This window comes from Diprion similis, chromosome 4, assembly GCF_021155765.1.
Source record: "Diprion similis isolate iyDipSimi1 chromosome 4, iyDipSimi1.1, whole genome shotgun sequence".
NCBI lineage: Eukaryota > Metazoa > Arthropoda > Insecta > Hymenoptera > Diprionidae > Diprion > Diprion similis.
The window spans coordinates 8,349,781-8,370,243 of record NC_060108.1 but is presented as its reverse complement, the minus strand read 5'-3'; the positions used below and the strand labels follow the sequence as shown (position 1 = coordinate 8,370,243).

Genomic DNA, 20,463 nt, shown 5'->3' with positions numbered 1-20,463 from the left:
AGTTGTCATAAAAAATAAATATGCGTAACAAATTTGTACGGGATTAATGTCGCGTAAAGTCTGCGATTTCAAATACATTAATTAATAATAGTATTTCTATATGATGAATTGTAGCCTAGAATTAGAACCAAGGTCGGTGATTCCGAAATATCATACCTGAATTTTAATGTCTGGCTTTCTCACTCGAAAATCGTCTTGAGCGAAGTATTCAAAGTTGTTTTCCTGAACACTGGCAAGACAGGCAATGCTGAAGGCACATTGATCCAGCAATCGTGGCCCATACTCTTTCCAGGATACGCTCAAATTGGTTTTCTCCACAGTGCCAGGTTTTATCAGGTGTTTGGATTCGGAACGTTTGATGGCATCTCCAATGCGTCCAGTATAAAGGACCGCCTCAATGCGAATGATGACTGACACATGATATTCTTGATTACTGCTGTTATTTTTGGCTATCAACGAGACACTGCAACAAAAAAAAAGATTATACAACAAAGTTTTCAGAGTGATTATTAGTATTGTACTGAACACTTTTGTATGGAATTATTGTTTGTAATATGCGCCGAATATAAAATTGCGATCAGGCATGGATTTAGGCGGGGGGGCTACAGGGGCTATAGCCCCGGGCCCCGCACGCCCAAGGGCCCCCAAATTTGCAACTGGCACTTTAAAAAAAAAATTAAAGGCTCTTTTAAAACGGATTACTGAATTACATTCCGGTTATTTTTTTTTTTGAATTTTTTTTTCAATTTGCATCTTCAGAAACCAATTCAAATAATTTAAAATGTCAAAAATGTGATATCGATATTATTATCAATATATTAATTTTATTATTGATTGATACAGTTCTTTTCTCGATTCACTGCCGCGAATCTTCATTTGACGATAACGCTAAGAGCTAGGTGTTTTTGTTTAGGGATTAGTTTTAGTTTTTTGCCGTTCGCGCTGATAGCTAACGTATTGCGGCAGTTTTCTGTGAGCAGTGCTGGCAATTTGGTGACTAAAACAAACCTAACGATGGAAGTGTTACTAGTTACAAGTTACAACTATAGTTACTGGTTGTGTCGCACCATGTCGCAACGTGCCATAACTGGACAGCACATAGTAGGTTGGTGTGCGTTCGGAATCCTGGAGATTCTGTGGCCCAAACCGCCGCTCTGTGGCTGATACCAGAAGCTCGAATTCTCCCTACTTTGCAGAGCACGAAAGTCGGGGCTCCCCTAATCTCATGGTTCACTCTGTGTCGCTGGTTTTTTACATTGTTCTCTTGGATTTTTTTCAGACTTTTGTCATCTTAGCACTGTATGAATATTGAGGAAGAAGACCCTTTCGAAATTTATATAAAATAAATAATAAGCGAATGAATGAGCGTATTGATGATTTTTGTACTGCTTACAATTATGCTGAAATCAAACTGAAATTTAAAAATGCTAAGGAGATATTTGAGTGGAGCAGTAAAGCGTAAGGTTAGTTTGGTTAGTTTTTTAGAGCAGGATATTTTTCTTTTTAAAACAAATGTTTCCAGATTCCTGCCTGTATATGAGCTGCATTGTGCATACGTATATGTAATCCTAACCTTAATTATCTTATGCTCGTGGTTTTATATAGGTACACGACGAAAGAGCGAAAAGTTTGGCGAAAATTCCAAAGCTTTTATCGTTTTTTAAGTCAGAATCGCCGCAAAATAATACTGAAAAAGAGGATGACCCAGCTCCTATAGATCCTTTGCTCGATAGTACTGAAAAAGATAAGAACGTTAGCGAAATTGTTCGGGATGCATTGAATGTAACAGAAACGGATGTCGGTCCTAATCCTAACCTCCAAACCACGAAGACTTTAGAAGTAGACCTCTTGAGATATAGCGATGCAGCTTCATGGCCGGATGAAATAAATGATGATTTTCGTACAATGTGTATCGAAAAATCGCCGAGCTTCTTCCAAAACGTCGTCGATATAAATAGGGCCTATGAGGTATCAGTTCGAGTGGGAAAAAAACAAAAAAGAAAATCATCTGGAACATTGTTTTTAGAAACAATGAGCAATGGTGAAAAAATTCTTCGAACGTGGTTAATGTATTCACCAACATCTGGAAACGTTTATTGTTTTTTTTGCCAATTGTTCGATGCTAAAACCAGTTCTTTTGCTGTCTCAGGATTTTCTGATTGGAAATCTGCCGAAGAAAAGACGGCATCTCATGAAAATAGTCCCGAACATCGAAATAATCTGTGGACGTGGTTAAGGCGCAGAGATCCACGCCGTCATATAGATTCGTCAATGACCTCCGCTCTATGCACTGAACCCGAGTATTGGACGAATGTTTTGAAGCGCGTCGTCACTGTCGTGAAATATCTTGCCAGCAGAGGCTTGCCATTTCGTGGCGATGATGAAAAATTTGGGTCAAGACACAATGGTAATTTCTTAGGATTGTTCGAAATCATCTCCGAGTTTGACCCATTTTTGGAAGCTCACATAGAAAAGTATGGCAACAAAGGCAGTGGAAATGTATCATACTTATCGAAGACAATATGTGAAGAATTTATTGAGATTCTTGGAAAACGCACCCGTATAGTTGATTCGACCCCTGAGTTGCGTCATGCTGATCAAATTTCGGTGGTAATTCGATATTGTCATGCTGGAGCGGTTCACGAAAGCTTTATATCTTTTCTTCCGATATTTAGTCATTCCGGGACATCCCTCGCGAATCGTGTATTGTTATTCCTTCAAGAACTCGGAATTGACATAAAAAATTGCCGTGGGCAATCGTACGATAACGCAGTTGACAGAAAAGTATAACGGAATGCAAGCAGAAATTTGCAAAGTAAACCAACTAGCATTTTACGTACCATGCGCTGCTCATTCATTGAACTTAGTTGGCCAGAGTAGTGCTGAATCATGCGGAGAGTCTACAAAGTTTTTTATGTTTTTGCAAAAATTGTATGCTTTTTTTTCGGCTTCTACCCATCGTTGGACTCTATTAACAACCAAAATTAATAACCCAAATACGAAGCATTTAACTTTGAAACCTCTGTCGCAAACGAGATGGTCCTCGCGAGAGGATGCGACAAAATCGCTCCACGAAAATTATAATATCATGTATGAAGCCCTTATTGAGATCCGAAACGATGAAAACCAGAGGCATGATACTAAACCTGAAAGTGGTTCCTTAGCGAAAATGCTGACAAAATTGGAAACGGCATTCCTGAAGGTTTTATGGAATGAACTTTTAGAAAAGTTTCACGCGGTAAGTAAAGTATTGCAAAAACCTGGTTTGAATTTGAAAACAGGTGTAAGTTTGTTGCGTGGTCTGAGGGACATCGTTTTAGAAAAACGTGATAAAATTACGTATTACGAAGAGAATGCGAAGAAATTGAGTACGTTTGCTAGTCCCGAATACACGTCCAAACGATCTACCTCAAGGGAAAAATATCCCGACAGTCAGACGAGCGAGCCTACACGATTTTTGATAGCTGCTGACAAATTTCGAATTGACTCATTTATCTATAATAAATAAGGTGTTTAGCGAATTGGATCGACGATCTGCTGCCTATTCACATGTCGCAGATCTTTTCGGATTATTTACTACTGATTTTCCCGAGATGGATAAGGCACATTTGAAGACATACGCTCAAAAGTTGATCGATACGTATACACAGGATAAAGATGAGTCCTTCATAGATAAGCTTGACTTTTTTCAATCGTTTGTGAAAGCGGAAGCATTGCGGAACACCGATCTTTATCCCGAAAGTTTATTTAAAAGGATAATCAATAAGAATTTAATATCTCTTTTTCCAAATACGTTCATCATTTTAAGTTTATATTTGTCAATTCATATTGCAAACTGTGAATCGGAACGTTCCTTTTCGAAGCTTGCTTTCATAAAAAATAAATATGGAGTTTGTATGCAAAATGATAGACTATCAAGGCTGTCTATTTGCTGCATTGAAAGTGCTGTCCTAGACAGTATCGATTACACTAAAATCATTGAAGATTTCGTCAACGCAAAAATTCGGAGGAAAACCTTGTAGGCAACGAATTTAAAATTTTTCCGAGAGTGGTGGATAGTTTTATCGTTATTTTTACGATCTCCGATGTTCTGGTCACTCAAATAAGTCAAATACTATATTATAAAATATAATTAATGTGTTCTGATGTTCTGGTCACTCAAATACTATATTATATAATATAATTAATATAGAAAAATCTGCTATAAATAAAAATGCGTAAATAGTACTATCTCACAAATACTCTCTGTTTTTCCAATGTCTATCATACCATGTTCTATTCTTATGCTTGTTAGATGTGTTCATATAGTTTTTTTTCTATTTACAAAGACATTGTCCCCACGCAGGGCGCCGAAAAACGTGTGTAGCTTCAGGCCCCTTACACATTAAATGCGGCCCTGACGACAGTCCCCACCATGTCGCATTTATCGATCAGTTTGCCGCGTGGTGGAAGATAGTGGGGTCGCTTCAAGTCTTCGCGGTTAGGCCCGTAGCACGGCACACATTACTTAGTAGTGGCACAAAGGGGCCTGTCGGTGGTTATGTAAACATCATGGCGGTACCGGCAAAATATACGATCCAAAGAAAGGGGTGTAGTTGCGCGCTGCATTGTACGGCACTGCCGGTGACAGCGGCCGGGGCATCTGCGCAGATACTGCTTGGGCGGAGCGTACGCAATCTCGATTTAACAAGGTGAGATGCGTAGTCGGTCCCGCCGCTGACCGTTAAATCAAGGTCGTAGTGTATTTGGATATAATGAGACATCTTGGGGATAGTGATAATAGTCTTGATAATGACAGAAATTAGAGATAACCGAATTCTCAAGTTATGTTGTGGAATGTATTGTTAATTATATCGTGATGCAACTTGAATGAAACTTATATTGTGAAATTTGTGTAGATGCGCTGATGAAAAAATAGATATAGAGTGGCCCAGGACAGTTGTTCCATAGGCTACCAGTATATTTCTAGTGAAAATTTACGACTAAAATGTTTATTCTCCCCTAGAAAATCTATCGTTTGCGAATCACAGCCACTTGAGATGGGAAAATCGGGTAGCATCTGATGGCTCAGAATAGCTGCCGATCATATGACGGTCGAATGACGATCCATAAAAAAACATAGTGTTTTGTGCACCAAGAGAAAAAAATCCCCCCGTGGCACACACGATATTTTGTATAACACGTATGAATATGGCCGTTTGTCATATTTGTGAAGCGGCCGTAAGATCGCGAAGTCTGTCTCTCGTTTATGAAACTATCTGCACCATCCGTATTTCGTATGATTTTATTATACATTCGTGACATCACACTGTTCACTTATTGAGAAGTTCTACTCTCTAGAAAGTGCAAAGTATGATCTCAGCTGACTTCTACTCCCGCTCTCGTAACCCGGATTGAAAAGTGATACCGAAAACTTCTCAGTCGTAGATTTTTTCGAGGAATACATTGGTCTTCTATGGGGCGATGGTTCTGAGTCACCCTATGTATGTGTCAGTCAATTACTTTTCTGAATACATTATACTCAAAACGACGGAGCGAAACTCGCTTTCAAGATGTTATTTGGACGAACCCGTGCGAAAGTACTAAAGATGTGGATTGCTCAGCAAATGCTTAAATGTTCGATAGCGAAAAGAATGAATCAATAACATTCTTTGGAAATGTACGAAATATTTGACGTCGTCCCTGGTATCCAATGTCTATCGACTTGGAGAATGACTGTAGAAACTTGGTTGAACGTTTTTTGATAGAGCCCTGTGACAAGTGGAGGCACCGGGCGGTGCTGACGTATCGTGCAACAATCTGCACCTTATTTCGCATTGAAGAAACTGACAAGGAAAGGTATTAGGGTGTAACAATTTTCACCGGAAAAAATCAAATGGTTTTCACTGAGAAGATTTTCCTAGGTAAGATTTCTCTTTCGACTTCTGGCTCCCTTATTACATGTAAAATGTTTCAAATATTTAATTAAAATACGTACACTGGAATGGTCCGTATTTAGGTCTGGGACGAATTTTTCATCATTCGCCCTCCAAATTGGATCTCAATCTTCCAAAGACAATTCTCTAATTTTTCCAGACTTTTATCCCAACTCTAACCTTCACATCGCACACGGGTGAAAAAGGTACGAAAATAGTATAGTGTGAAACACGTACCCAAAATAGGCGATATCTAAACGAGTGCGGCTAGATGCAGAAGACAAAGACAAGCGTTACTATAGAATTGCAAATAACGGGCCTCTAGGCGTTAACAATAAGTTACGGACTCAAGGAAAGGTATTAAGGTATCCACCCCCTCCCCCCCCCCGCCGATTTCGTTCATTTTGGCGTATGTTATTCTTCATCGAAATCCAAGCCACGCTTTCTTTCATCAACGGAAGAACGGTTTGAAGGGGTGGAATCGACCCACAAAGTTAGGCATCCCCCGTGATAGTTTCGCAGTTTCGCATGCTTCAAGTTGAGATATTTGAATGAAACCGATTGGAGAATAATTCTCATGGCGAAAAATGAAAAATTCATTTTGTCTGAATACGATGGGATAGATGATAAAAAATTACAGGGGTTACGAGTAACAAATTATTTATAACTAAAGATCTATTGCTCATATTTGGATGCAATTAACTGATTGATGTTGAAACTCTAATCTCAACGAACGCGACTCTTGTTAACTCAGAACTGATCAGATTCTTCTTCGATTGGTCCAGCAATTTTCAAGTTATTTAAATAAGAAAATTGAACGACATTTTACTTGATGATGTTTTCTCACCTCTATACGCTTTCAGGTGAGAATTTCATCAGATATCCTATTAAGATCAATTAGACTGTCAATCACGTCTTTTAACGACCATACGAACGTACAGACAGCATCATATATCTCAGAGTTTAAAATTCTGTTCTTACTCTGGAGCATCCAGAGCAATACATCCGATACAAGTCTTTAAAGTAATCTAAAGCATCATTCAATCGATATCTGGGTAAAAAAATATACATACGTGAATGGTTTCCCAATGATAATATCATCTCGGAGCTCAAAATCGAATTTTATGTCGTTGAAATTTTCGTTGAGGTAATAACGACTAAATGCTGACGCGCTGTGACGCAAAGCGTTTAACATGACTGTTCTCTCCTCGCCAGATTCTAAAGCAGAGAAGAGTGGTATATGAGGTTCTTCCTGACGCAGGATAAATTATTTCTGCATTGAATTCTGGTTGTATTTTCTTTTTTTATGTTGTATAGAATTTACTCACTTTCCGGATATTTGTACATATGTGTGATATCCTCTCGTTCCCATTTCCCAACTGCCTTTGTACAGACAGATCTTCCGATTCTGCAAAAATACATAGTATGTCGTGAATTTGAGAAATAAATCAAAGATGCTCCTCAATCTAAAACTTAAATATCTGTTATCAAAAAATAAGGGTAGTGTGGCAAAGCCATCGTATAAGTTGATATGGATACAATTACGTGCGAAGCTCGTTTAGAGAATCCCTGATAACATGCGACAGTGCGACAGTTGAAAGTTTCTAACTGTTATGAAGCTTTTGATCAAACAAGTTGATTATTTCAGGGGGCGTTGCCTACTTCCCGCGCACCTGGCGCTTGCAGTGGTTTACGTGATGCAAGTTTTCTCCGTCATTTACAGAGATATTGAATTTCTATTAGAAGCATTTTGAAGGCGAAGAAGCAATCTGTGCCGTGTATTTTTCCGAATTTCAAAATTCTTTTTCAGAGTCGTAAAAAACGACACTGAAAGTGAGCAAAGTTCCCGTCGTAATGAAACAAGAACGAATTTTTTTTTTCAAAATTCTACGAAATACACGGCACAGATCCATCCTTTACCTTTAATTCAGGACTAAGAGCAATAAAATCGAACTTAAGAGTTGCGAGAAAACTTGCACGAGCTGAAGCACGAAACAGCGAATTTTCGCCGCGAAAAGCGATCGCTTGCTAGCGCCATTTTTGTCACAGGCCGCCCGTCGTACGAACTAACTACCGTAGCAGCAGTCAGCATTGAACACGTGCAGACCCGTAATTTAAACCGCGAGCCACGAGCGTTATTCAGTGTGTCCTTCGCGAATAAATATTAGTGAAGTATCTGAAACTCCGTGATAAGTGTTCGTTAGTCATTCACTATGACTAAGATAAGGAAAATGTTACGGAAAAGTGAGAAAAGGGCCAGGATTGGAGAAATTTGGCGGGTTATCAGCGAGAGAGGTTGAGGTAAATAGAATGGCATGAAGTTTGTTCACACAGACTTGATTGTTTTCATTTTCAGACCGACTAAGTAACATGCACGTTTTATTAATTCAGAACACCCTATTTTCCTAACAATCTTTTCGAATTGTTATTTACCGTCCGTTTCTCAATGTGTATTTTGTTAACCTTTTCTTCCGAAAATCATTTTCCATCTTTTGTCCACTCACAATTACGAACTTATTGATGACTTTTACCGTACACTGATCTACCTAACTGACTATTTGAGGGTTATATTAGGCATCTACTTGCCAAGGTCAATGCACAATACACTATTCAACTGAAAATATGACATGCTGTCGAAGACATTGTTGCAGCGTAAAGTTTCAATGCCAGCTACGCCCGCTACATTTACGTACATTTACGTTTCGAAATGAGCCAATTATTCAGCTCCGTGAAACCTGAGACTTGACTCCTGAATCAGTTTTGTTAATTGGGGAAAAAAAAAAAAAATTAATGAGCTAGCACTGTCCTTTTCGAACAGGTGTGTTACTGTTTTATTCTCCAATAACAATATATTTTTGCCTAAAATATCGTAAATTTGACTTGCAAGTGGCGGATGGAAAAAAATAAATTTTTCTTACGTATACTACAATTGCGTGAAAAAATAAAAGATTTTCTACTGAAAAATATTACTGTCATATGCCCCGCGATTACCCAATAAATAGTTTTTTCGAAGCTAAAATAACGAACATTTTTCGGCCAATACTGCAGAAAATTTTGTAAATAGAAGTAAAAAATTTATCTGAAACAACAACCACCTGGGGTCAGGATTCAAATCAGACCGGCTCCAATCTTTTGTGCAGACTTGTCAATCGGTTACATAATATATGGTCAATGTAGAATTACTGCGAGCCAAATGATCGACGAAGAATTGGTCGCGGAAGATATGCCAACCGAAGACACGATGACAGATAATGTTATCGAGTTTGACGAGGTTCTTAAATATTCAATTAAAAAAAGTTTGAAATTTCATTTTGGCGTACGGTATTTTATGGCTAATATAGGTTTGAGAATACAAAAGAATCGACCAATTTCTAGCGCTGAATAAATCTAACATCACAACTAATAAAAAAAGCTTCCCACCTAGTCAGCTAGATTTATGTGAGAACTATTGGTGTGATAAACAAATATGACCCAAAGAAAACTATTGTTAAATATCGAAACTGTTAAACAAGTACTACATTTGTGTGACACGATTTTCAATCTCCAATACAGCTACCTGTATCCATTCAAACTAAGAAGTAAAAATAACGATCGATCTTCCGAAGATCAATCTTTTGCAACCGATTTTTTGGATGAATCGATTTTTCCAGAATCAATTCGGATCGATCTTGAGAATCAATCTTTCGCTTGAGATCGCCTATACCCAGTATATTTAGTCATGAATTAGCTAACTGCTGTTGCGGGTCATTTTTCTTGTAATCTTTTTCACGTTGCTGCAACGAGTTATGCAATAGCTATCTTGAAAACTCGATATTATTAGCCATGGTTATTCAATGATTTGTGTAACTTATTATTCGCATAATTGATATATACTTAAACCAAACTATACACGCGCCAAACTCTCCTGCAGTAAACGTATCCCAATCTCATCAACCGCGCAAAACTCATACGGGCTTCCAGTGATATCCACAGAACTCAGAACGTTTAACTGCAAGCGGCCTGGTCCCAACGGAGTGGGGGGTCACAGCGCGCGAGGGGCATAGACTCAATCCCGCCCACTTTTCCCCTTGGCCGCCTAGCTTGAGTCGCGCGGGAAGCCAAAGTTCCCGCGCGAGCTGGGTAGGCAACGTCCTTAACTTATCACGTAGGTGTTGAGTAGCAATGCACAATGAGCGTGCACGAGCGTCGCAATGCAAAAAATATTCAAGAATTGTGAGTAATACCAGGGGTATTGGTAATGTGATGAGATTTTTTGCGGTATTACCGGCACCATAAGACCCCTCGTTGACATTGAAGAATTTGCAAACATGATATTCTGGTTTCGCAAATCTTGGCATGTTGCAAATGCACGATATGAATCAACCCTGATTCCTGAATCCCTTTTACATCATTACACTGCGAGCAGCGCTATTGACGGTACCGAACTCCGCAAACTAAATTCGGGGCCACTTTTATGACCTGAATTCAATGATGTCCTCAAAACTAGTTCTTATAGGCTGAATCTGACTTTTTCAGTTTAGAGGGAGTGGAATTTGTTGTAGGTTGCGCGGCGTGATGATACAAATGTTTTATTAGCTAGTACTACCAATGCCTAATAAAATCTCACAGTTACAGATTTTTTTGAAAATTCTGCCTCTTATACTGAAATACATACTAAGAATATAGCCTTCTTCTTACAGGCAAGGATTAGAGTCGTGACAGATACATGGCGACACTTGCCATCAGAAGGAAATAGCTTAATGGTAATATGTGCGATACGAATCTTAATGCACTCTAAATGCAATATACGAATTGTAGGCGAGCGCGTGAACACAAATTCGCATGCTTGAGCCAAAGACGAGTATATAGCAAACATGCGAGTCGTTAACAGACCTTGCCTCCGTGGTGTGCAGAGTGCTTGATACAACACAAGCATGTTTCGCAAGGTTTTTAATGCAAGCAGAATTTGAGCACTTTTAACGCCTAGGTGTTAAAGCTAGTAGGTAATAAAATGGCTACTTTAAGTACCGAATACCAGCATTGAAAGTTGTTTGCGTCGTATAAAATATGAATCATCGGAGAGGATCAAATGAGTGTATAATAATAACGAGAGTCATGCATGACTAAGTTTCAGAACTCAGTCTCTACAATAGCTCTTACTCCACGGGAAGACGCCGAGGCGACGCGTCGCTGAAATCCCTCATACGATACTTCGAAAATTTGAAACATCGAGTGGATTACACTGCAGCCGAAATCAATAATTGGTCACGGCCAATATAACGATCATCACGACTAAGAATAATCGGATTTGGGTAGAAATTAGTAGGCGGAGGTTTTCTGGGTCACCGACAAGGAATCCAAGGTCAGATTTCCCAAATTTATAACGGTGGATCCATTATAGTGATTCAAAATAAAAAGATATCGGAATATTTTTGTGTAATATGGTATCCAAGGGCTTTCGAATCGTCAATTACGAATCTGTATTGGTAGTTCGAATTCCGATTTGAATATCAATATTTTTTTATTCCATAAACTTGGAACCTGCAGTGTGCGCAGGTGTGTGCGCAAGATGCGTTGTGTCGATTAACTTTAGATGAATTATTTTCTCCTAGTTGAAAATTTGTGAAATAATAGTTGACATCATCCTTGAAATAATAAAAAAATTCAGCTGGCTATATGCCAGAGGAAAACCCGTCAGCTGGTGTATTTAAATGAGCGAGCGGCGCTCACACTACCTTCCCGCGCGACACTTTGACTGCGTCATCGGACAATCTTTCGACCGACATACAGCCAGCTGACTTCTTTTTTTATTCAGGTCAGCATGTAAGCTATCATCTGTAAAATTTTCAAATGGGATGAAATTATTGAAGATGTATTTTTTTTTTATGTGCGTGGGTGGCCGTTATCGCTCAACCTATCCACGATGCCGCAGCTGACGATCTTCAAGCTCTAAGACACAACTATATCAATCATATCACTAATTATCGGCCGAGATGAAATGACTGACAAAAATCAGTCGCTGGATTCCGAACTATTGCATGGTACGCGTTAAGGTGGTTAACAAAAATTAAATCTTGAAGAAAGATTCAACTTCACAAACCCGAAGGAGATAAGTTCTTTCCAGAGTTTTGTTGTAATTTCTATGTCAGCACATCTGTCATAGTAAAATATGTTTTTAACACTACGTCAGTTGGCGGTAACAGCATCGCTGAACTGTCTGTAGATTGCGAAAGATAATAGACTATTCGTTGGCTGAGTCCCTTTATACATCCAGTTTTTTCCCTAATCCTACATTTCAATTCATCCGTAAGCCACGGTTTATGATTGCATAGTTTAGGCAGCTGAGTGTGCACATGTAATATTGCCTTAAGATACCAGTACAGTGCGGTCACAAGGTTATCAATGCCACTCAAGTCCTCATTTTCACAAATGGCGTTAACAATTGACATGCATATTTGTTTAGAGAGATAGCGCTAGATACCGGATCATTGAAATAGGATGTGCGAATTAGTAATAAATTACTACAACGAGGAAACGGGATGATGATTGAGGATGGATTACTTAACTATAAACGAGATACTTCATTTGAGAATGATTCAAGATACGAGCTGTATTGCAAGAAAATACAACAACAACCGGGGCTTACAAAATCGAGAGAATACATTGTAAAGTTTCCAGGCTTTTCGGGTCCAATGAACACGAATCATTCACGTTACTGCGAGTTCTTTGCTACAATTTGATAACGATTACGGTTAAATATAGTGTAAAGGAGCCCCTCTTGGTTTTAAAATCATTTGGGTCTGCCAATCAAAAAAGACCTGTCTCTTTTAGCTAGTATGTTTGCGTGGATTCAGACAGTTTTTGTTTTGCTGCTGGAAACACAATCCCTTCTCACGAATTTGGGCGATTTTTACTCGTCAGAATCGTTTCCTTATCAAAACACTCGGGTACATTGGTACCGAAGGTTTTGTCCTTAACTTTGATTCAATTTCCCCGTGAGCTAATCTCCAGACCAGGACGCGAGTCGTATCTGTTCTCCAGACTTGGGTTACCTCAATCGCATAGCAGTGAACACGGAAATTTCGCAATGTTGCTAACTACGAGACGAGTAGGCCAAAGCTATTACCTAACCTAATTCTTACGATTCATTGGTAAGTTTTATTAGTTTTACGAGTCAGATGAAGATGCAGGTGTTAAACGTTGAACAATACTGTTCAATTCAACAAAGAGGAATAGATAAAGTTTTTACAAAAGAAATTACAAAAAAAAAGGAAAGTATGATTGCTGCTAGTCAGCGAACAAAAGAAATTAAATCTAAAGAACTAAAATTGAGCCAACATTTAGAGACAAAATAACCAAATGGTGATACTCCCGTGACTTGATAGAATCGCATTCATCTTAGAATGTCTAATGATCATGCATTATAGAATTAGCTCGGTTTCGGCAATCCCGAATAATTATTTGTTAAATGCTACTTGAGCAACTTGTTCGTTTTCGTAAATGTAGAAAGTACAGCTCAATTTGTCGTAACTGTCTTTAAATTATTTGTGAGAAATGTGTCTTGATTTTACATACTTTAGTTTTCACGAAATTGAGTGATTGCTCATGGAATTTAATATGAGTTCTGCATGGCGCTTTGCCTCAGCTGCTCGAAATAACAGGGTTTTGACGTGTCGTTGAATCTTGAAGTTTCAGATCGAATACGACAACGTTTGCAACGGAACAGTTTGCAGACTCGAGAACGCACTTTTCTTTTTGTGAGTATTTGCGAATTATTGAGAATTTACCCGGTTCAATCTTGGTATTTTCTGAACTCATACAACTGATTTAAGAATTCTCAAGCTCCTGGGAAAAAAACAATCCACAATAATCACAACCAATTCGTTGAGGAGATGAGTGAGGAGGAGGAGAAGGAATTAACTATTGTCTTTTGCGAAGCGACGTCGGAGTTCTCATTGGAAAATGCATTAATACAAATTATTTTCAGAAAATGTGGAAATAAAGTTATTGCAATACTGTTGAAAATTAAAATTAATGACGATGATGATTATGATTGGGATTATTTTGATGACAATAAGGAGGAATCAAAAACTTATACATGAATAATTATTATTATTCACACCACCGAAAACGCATTCTTACTAAAAAATCACTTATGTAAAATGTACAGTTTAATAATTAATAACATAAATAATTTGGAATCATTCGACAAGATTATCAATTTGGCGTCGAGCGTCTGCGTCAATCTGCGGACGTTCGACGGATTTCAGCGTAACGTTGAATATTTCGGGTTCTGGAATAGTTTCAAAAAATCCATCTTGACTAGCGGGGAAGAGGTTCAAAAGGGATGTTTAATATCGATGTAAAGGATTTTATTAAAAAGATTTAGTAGTTGACACCTGTCAGTTACGTTTGTTTGAGACGCAAACCCTTTTGTTTCTGGTGCGATCAGCGTACCCATCTCAGGAATATTTCAGTTAACCTTGAGTGGCTTGCGGTGTGATATTTGACACCCTGCATTCCACTGTTAACAGTTCCAAGAATTGTTTTCGTTAACTGAGATGCCTGCGGTGATATCAACCACCCACATTCTATTCCCACGATATCAACCACGCTACATTTTTTTGTGAGCTCCAATGACTAGCATGATCTAGAAAAAAACATCTGAAATATAAACAAATCCGCCAAGTTACCACAATCACAGCACAATAAAAATACAAGGACAACTTGGGTATTGCCCACCTCCGTTGTGAAATCAAGAAAAAACTCCATGCCCCAGGATCTCTAAGCAAGTAGGTTTACGTCGTAAAGTTGAACTAGCTGTTTTGTGTGGTGATATCGAAATATCATTTCAAGAGCTATACGTACTTGGCGGGCACATTCACATTGTATATTTTATTTGAATGATTATACTTCGTCGTGCCGTGTGTGATCCCGTGTATTAAAGGGGTAGGCTCACATCTCAATGACTTTTTTTGATAATTTTTTTATTCATAGTATTCCTCTTCTTTCTGTTCTATCAAATGCCGTTGATTACGATCGGAATATCGATGCGTAAAAGCTTACATACGTGCTGGCGTGCAGACGTCCTAGGCGCCTGCACTTTAGCCCTCCTGTACACTCTTACCCATCACTATTCGGTAAATGGATACTTCTTACGAGTGAATTCAAACAAAGTGAGTAAAAATCAAAATATTTTGCAGTAAACATGTAAGCACAAGAAATTGGACAGGTCAATTGTACAAGTTAGAACTTTTGTTGCTTGTGCCACGTAAAGTTCTGAAGCATTTTGTTTTCATACCGCATTGAGTTTTTGGTCCGTGTGATTAAATGAATACTATCCCTCGCTGTAAGAATATCTACAATTCATATTTTCAGGTCATTATTCCACGTACATAATGTGACAAATCAGTCTCCGTGATTACTTTGTCGCTATAGCATTAATAATTCATTTTGAAGAAAAACGTGCCCGCCAAGTACGTAGCTTTGGGAATAATGTTTTGATATCACTATACGACAGCGAGGTCCGACTCCACGACGTAAACCTACTTACTGAGAGATCCGAGGGCATAGGGTTCTCCCCTGATTTCACAACAGAGATGGGAGATACCTAAGTTTTTCTTGTATTTTTATTGTGATGTGGTAACTTGGCAGATTTTTTCGCATTTCAGATGTTTTTTCCTAGATCATGCTGGTCTTTAGATCTCACAAAAAGAATGTCACGTGCTTGATATCGTGGGAATAGAATGTGGGGTGGTTGATATCACCGCAGGCATCTCGGTTAACAAAAACAATTCTCGGAACTATTAATAGTGGGATGTAGGGAGTCTAATATCACACTGCAAGCCGCTCAAGGTTAAACGGAATATCCCTGAGGTGGGTACGCTGATCGCAGGAGGAACATAAGGGTTTGCGGCTCCGCTACACCTCAACCGTCGGTAGGGGGGATGACAGCGAGACTGATGGTACAGCCGCGTGATTTTTGACCTTCGATCGATCAAATGGCCATAAAGCAGCAAGATTTTGACCTTTAGCTAATAAAACTGTCGGTAAGGTTGAACCGTCGGTCGATAAATAGGTAGCGCGATTTTAATCTTCGGTCGGTAAAGCGGACTGTGACGTCATAGCGGAGAAGGGTTTGAGTCTAGAGAAGATGTCGGTAAGTGCCGGTAATAGGAATCTGTAAGTAGAACTAGCATTGTATTCCTACTTTCAGGGAGCATTTTAGATAGCTATGACGTCAAATCCCTGTTCACCAAAGTCCTCATCCTCGACACCATGGATATCATAAAGACATCCAAAAAGATACTCAATTACCTACTTCGCTCGATAGAACACTGCCTCACCATCACCTACTTTTTTTTACCAAGGCGAATTTTATGAACAAATGTCGGCCCCGCCATGGGATTCCCCATATCGCCTATCATAGCAGATATTTTTATAGACTACTTTAAATAATGAGCAATCGCTGAAACACAAACCATTCCAGATCCCTGGCTCAGGTACGTCGATGACACATTCGTTATCTGGTCACATGGTAAAGAACGCCTTCCTGCCTCTCTGGCTCATGTCAATTCTCGATGGTTTAATATAAGGCTTACCATGGAAATAGAAAGCAACAGACAACTCTCTTTTCTGAATATACTGTCTCCAAAAAACTAGATGGATGCCTAGAACACCCGATATACCAGAAACCCACCGGCACTATCACATATTTCCATGCAGCTTCACGCCACCACCCATCACAAAAATAATCAGTTATCCGTTCACTCGCATACAGGAGGACTCTTACGGTTTCGAACCTAACCAGCCGGCACAAACCACTTTCCCACCTACAAAAAACCCTGCAATCCAATGGATACGAAAACCATAGTAGCTCCAAATTATTAATTTGGAAGATTAATTATTGAATTGTGTTTCGTATTAATGTTTTTATTACGTGGACAACCCTGTGCGAGTGCGTTGTGTGATTGTTTTACAGATGTATTTGTTTATCTAGTTCATCATTTCTTTCAGTTGCTACCAAAAAGTCAGTCACAAAGAATCGTCTCGTTCAATCTACAAACATTTCAGTTTACCGCATTATAAATATATTTTTACCATTCAAAAGTGTTCGTTTATGCAATTAAAGTAAACACATCAAATAAACGTATAACTACTGTCGATATTAACTATTGTGATCTCTTTAAAATATTATCCACACACGTGCCACAAGCGCCTACCAGCGTTCTTGTAGCCTTGCATCCAAACCCCCCTGGACGCTACAAATTGATTGAGTAGCCAAAATGCTGAGTAAATTATTATCAAACGGTTTCTTCGGGATCGTATTAATATATCATTTATTAAAAAATTTATGTCATGAAACTTTGTTTCTCTCGCATGATGTTATGATTTTGTTTTTGGTATCGTAACACCATCAGAATTTGATTATTTCTGAATAACAATTCCTCGTAATGAGGATAATTGTTTCCAGTCCAATTATTTTTACCACGTATTCCAACCGATTCGGTAATTAAGTCTTGCTCATCAATCGTCACGGACGCTATCGGTTACCATAACGCTTGGCGCTCGCGAGCATCGAGATTCCAGAGCAGGCTGTCATTTTTGGTAAGTTGGCAGTATTTGCACGCCTCGCTCGGCTCACGTCGAGACTATGCGTATATTGGGGCATGCGCACTGCGTGGCTCAAATCGGGCCCTTCCAACAGAGATTGCCTGTATAGAGTGTTACTTTTTAACTTGTCGAAAATAGACGTCACAAAGTGACTTTTTTGTGCGTGTGCTGTGAAAAAAATAACACGTTGTCCTGGATTTTTTTGGAATCGATTGATCTTAGTAGTGTTTCGTAGACGAATATGTACTACGTATGAGGCATAAATATTTTAATCTTTTTGACGCGAGGTGCTCGCATCTGCAGACTTTCTGCCAGATCTGTTCATCTAACCTAATCTGATTTGACACTGTAGAAGCGTGGTGCTCCACAATTTTGAAATCACGTTTCATCCAACAATGTAACTTACCCATACATATCTGTTCTTATGAGCTTCAAAGGCTGCACGGGCCCATTGTAGCGCCAAAAGACTTTGTCGGCATTCACCTCAGCAAAAAGAAAACCGCTGTCGTAAGGTCGCATCACTTCACCCTTTTTGACGGCTGCAACGGATGCTGGACCGCATCGATAAGCATCTTCGCTCAGTTCTTGGGGTGTTGCGTCGATAGCTTGCCAGCCCCCACACTCTGAGGTCAAATCAGGCCTAGACATCCATACTTCGTTCCATACATGGTAGTTCCTATAGTTGTTAAAAATTTTTTTGCTATTAATATTTGTCCCTATCACCTTGTAAGTACATGTATACATACCGGGACCATCTCTAGAAACTAAACAGGAACTGCGCATGCGCGAAATGATTCAATTTCATTGGTCAGCGAAATTGCCCCGCGGAGTAATTTTCGTCAGCTAACCAAGGCGACCAACGTACACGAAATGTGACAAGGCTCTGAATATCTCGAGCGTAAAGTAGCGTATTGAGGTTATGTTGATATTTATTCCTACTTATCGTGAATTTTCTACGAAAAGTGTCATTCAGCAATACCGTAGTTGATATTAGAAGATATTTAATCGACACAATAAAGGCGTCAATGGAGAAACAAATATCAAAAGCTACAGAAATTGGATCAGTTATTTATTGAAAGAAGAAATCTGAAATTAAATGTGGAACGTCATCAACGAGTGGGAGTCTAGACAAACTGAGGCAGGTAAGTAAAAATATTGTTTATTTCAAACAGATTCTTTATTTACATAAAATTACAAATAAATGGATTGTTGAAACCCAGTAGAAGGTTGCTCCAGAGTAGATTTGTTACAGTGCAGTGCTCCGGAAGCCAGTAATCAGTGCCAATGAACATGAAATATTAAAATAAAATCAGTAACAAGGAATAAAAGAAATAGTGTATCTTGAAACACAAAGCTTAGGAGTGCAAAAAGTAGCAATTCGTTTTTCTGTCGCAATTTATTGAAAATTAGTGGTATTCAAAACAATTAGAAGCTCTTGTCTGATGATAATATCTTTTAATATTTTCAGGTGGGAAACAAACATCATCGAAGCGAGACTAAAGTTGTCAGGCGTTGAAGCGTGTAAGTAAATTTCTGATACTATGATATTTGCATATTACAATATTTTCACATGTATTCAATGATAAAATTCGTTTGTTCTGACAGACTTAAAGTTTCAAGTTTGGATAATAGGATGAAAATCATACCTTACCTGATGGTCAAAACGTTTTGGTGGCTAGGACCCTAGTTTCTCGATTGGTGCCACCGTTCCAACCATCGAACCTGGTTGTTCCGTTGTTCCATTACACAACAGGTATGCGAAGGAATTTCTTCTGGTCATCGCCACCTTCTGAACATCAGTCGTGGCAAAATTGAAGAGCACGACACACTACAGATCATGGTGTTTGAATATTCCATCATTTTAGATCTATCGAGCCAATAGTAAAAAGTTTGTTATTCAACAATTGCTGCTAACTAATTTTACAGAGCAATCATTCCGTGCACCATTGTAATCCAAGCAGTATTATTGGCCCGCATTATTTTTCAAATGTTATTTTCGGCAGTTTTGATATTTTATTTTTCACTCTCTTGGTATTCAATTCAGATGAATAGTGTTTCAAGTGTTAAATCAGATTCCAAGGATGAATTTTGATGTGTAAACTGAACTAATCTCAATCTAAAAATGTTGGATAACTTCAGTTGAAAATGTCTTTAAAATCAATATTAATCGACAGTATCATCTGACTAGCTAGTTGCAGCTATCATCCGTGCTTGAGCCTCGTTCAACCCCAGCAAGGTCTAAGGAATGCATTCACTTACTAGTACACATTACAAATGATCACTTTGTCTACAATAGGACTTACTTGCTGGCTAACTTTTTTATGATGAATCTTTATCAGGGAGTCATCCGGTAACTTATTGAAAGCTTGAAACCAGATTCAATTTTATACTCTTACAATGGTCCTTCATTGAAACTGAGAGTTTGTGAATCTCCATTTATTACAATTAATTCTGCATCCCATGTTAACACTGTTCGAAACAAAAAATCTCATCCTAAGATTGGAAATGGAATCTGCAATGCAAAAGTTATCTAGTGGCACAAGTTAAAAACAAAGAACCTTATAACGGTTTCTGCGACACAGGGATTCCTTCCGGATATTCATGTTACTGGATGATGTTCGGAGCACTATGAACAAGATATTGTATTGGATTTAGGTTTAAGTAAATATTTTCATGGACTTCAGTGAAAATTAGATATTCATTTGTTTCAAAGGAACAAGGGGTACAATGTTGAATCCGATAAGTCAATATTTTCATATGAATGTTCTGAACATTACTCTAAAACATGATTATCCTTAAAGTTAATTACTGAGGCACATTTTGAAAATGTTGATTTTTAACTTGTGTCACAGAATGTTTCTGAGTTTTACTCTTCGGATTAGATTTCTTTAGATTAGATTTGAAATTGAAAGAAACCGTAAGATCTACAACTTCCTTTTCCAACCAACAAAAGTGG

At 38.5% G+C, this 20,463-nt stretch overlaps 1 protein-coding gene across 1 annotated transcript in view; it reads right to left on the bottom strand.

Annotated features, from left to right (window-relative positions):
• The window catches only part of LOC124405317 (annulin), a 108,252-nt gene that overhangs the window by 1,959 nt on the left and 85,830 nt on the right, over nucleotides 1-20,463 (bottom strand). The window contains exons 6-9 of the mRNA XM_046880129.1: nucleotides 17,914-18,183; nucleotides 7,244-7,323; nucleotides 6,989-7,133; nucleotides 157-463 (exon numbers count right to left, since the gene is read on the bottom strand). Coding sequence (XP_046736085.1) covers nucleotides 157-463; nucleotides 6,989-7,133; nucleotides 7,244-7,323; nucleotides 17,914-18,183 — 802 coding nt within the window. The remainder of the gene's footprint in view (nucleotides 1-156; nucleotides 464-6,988; nucleotides 7,134-7,243; nucleotides 7,324-17,913; nucleotides 18,184-20,463) is intronic.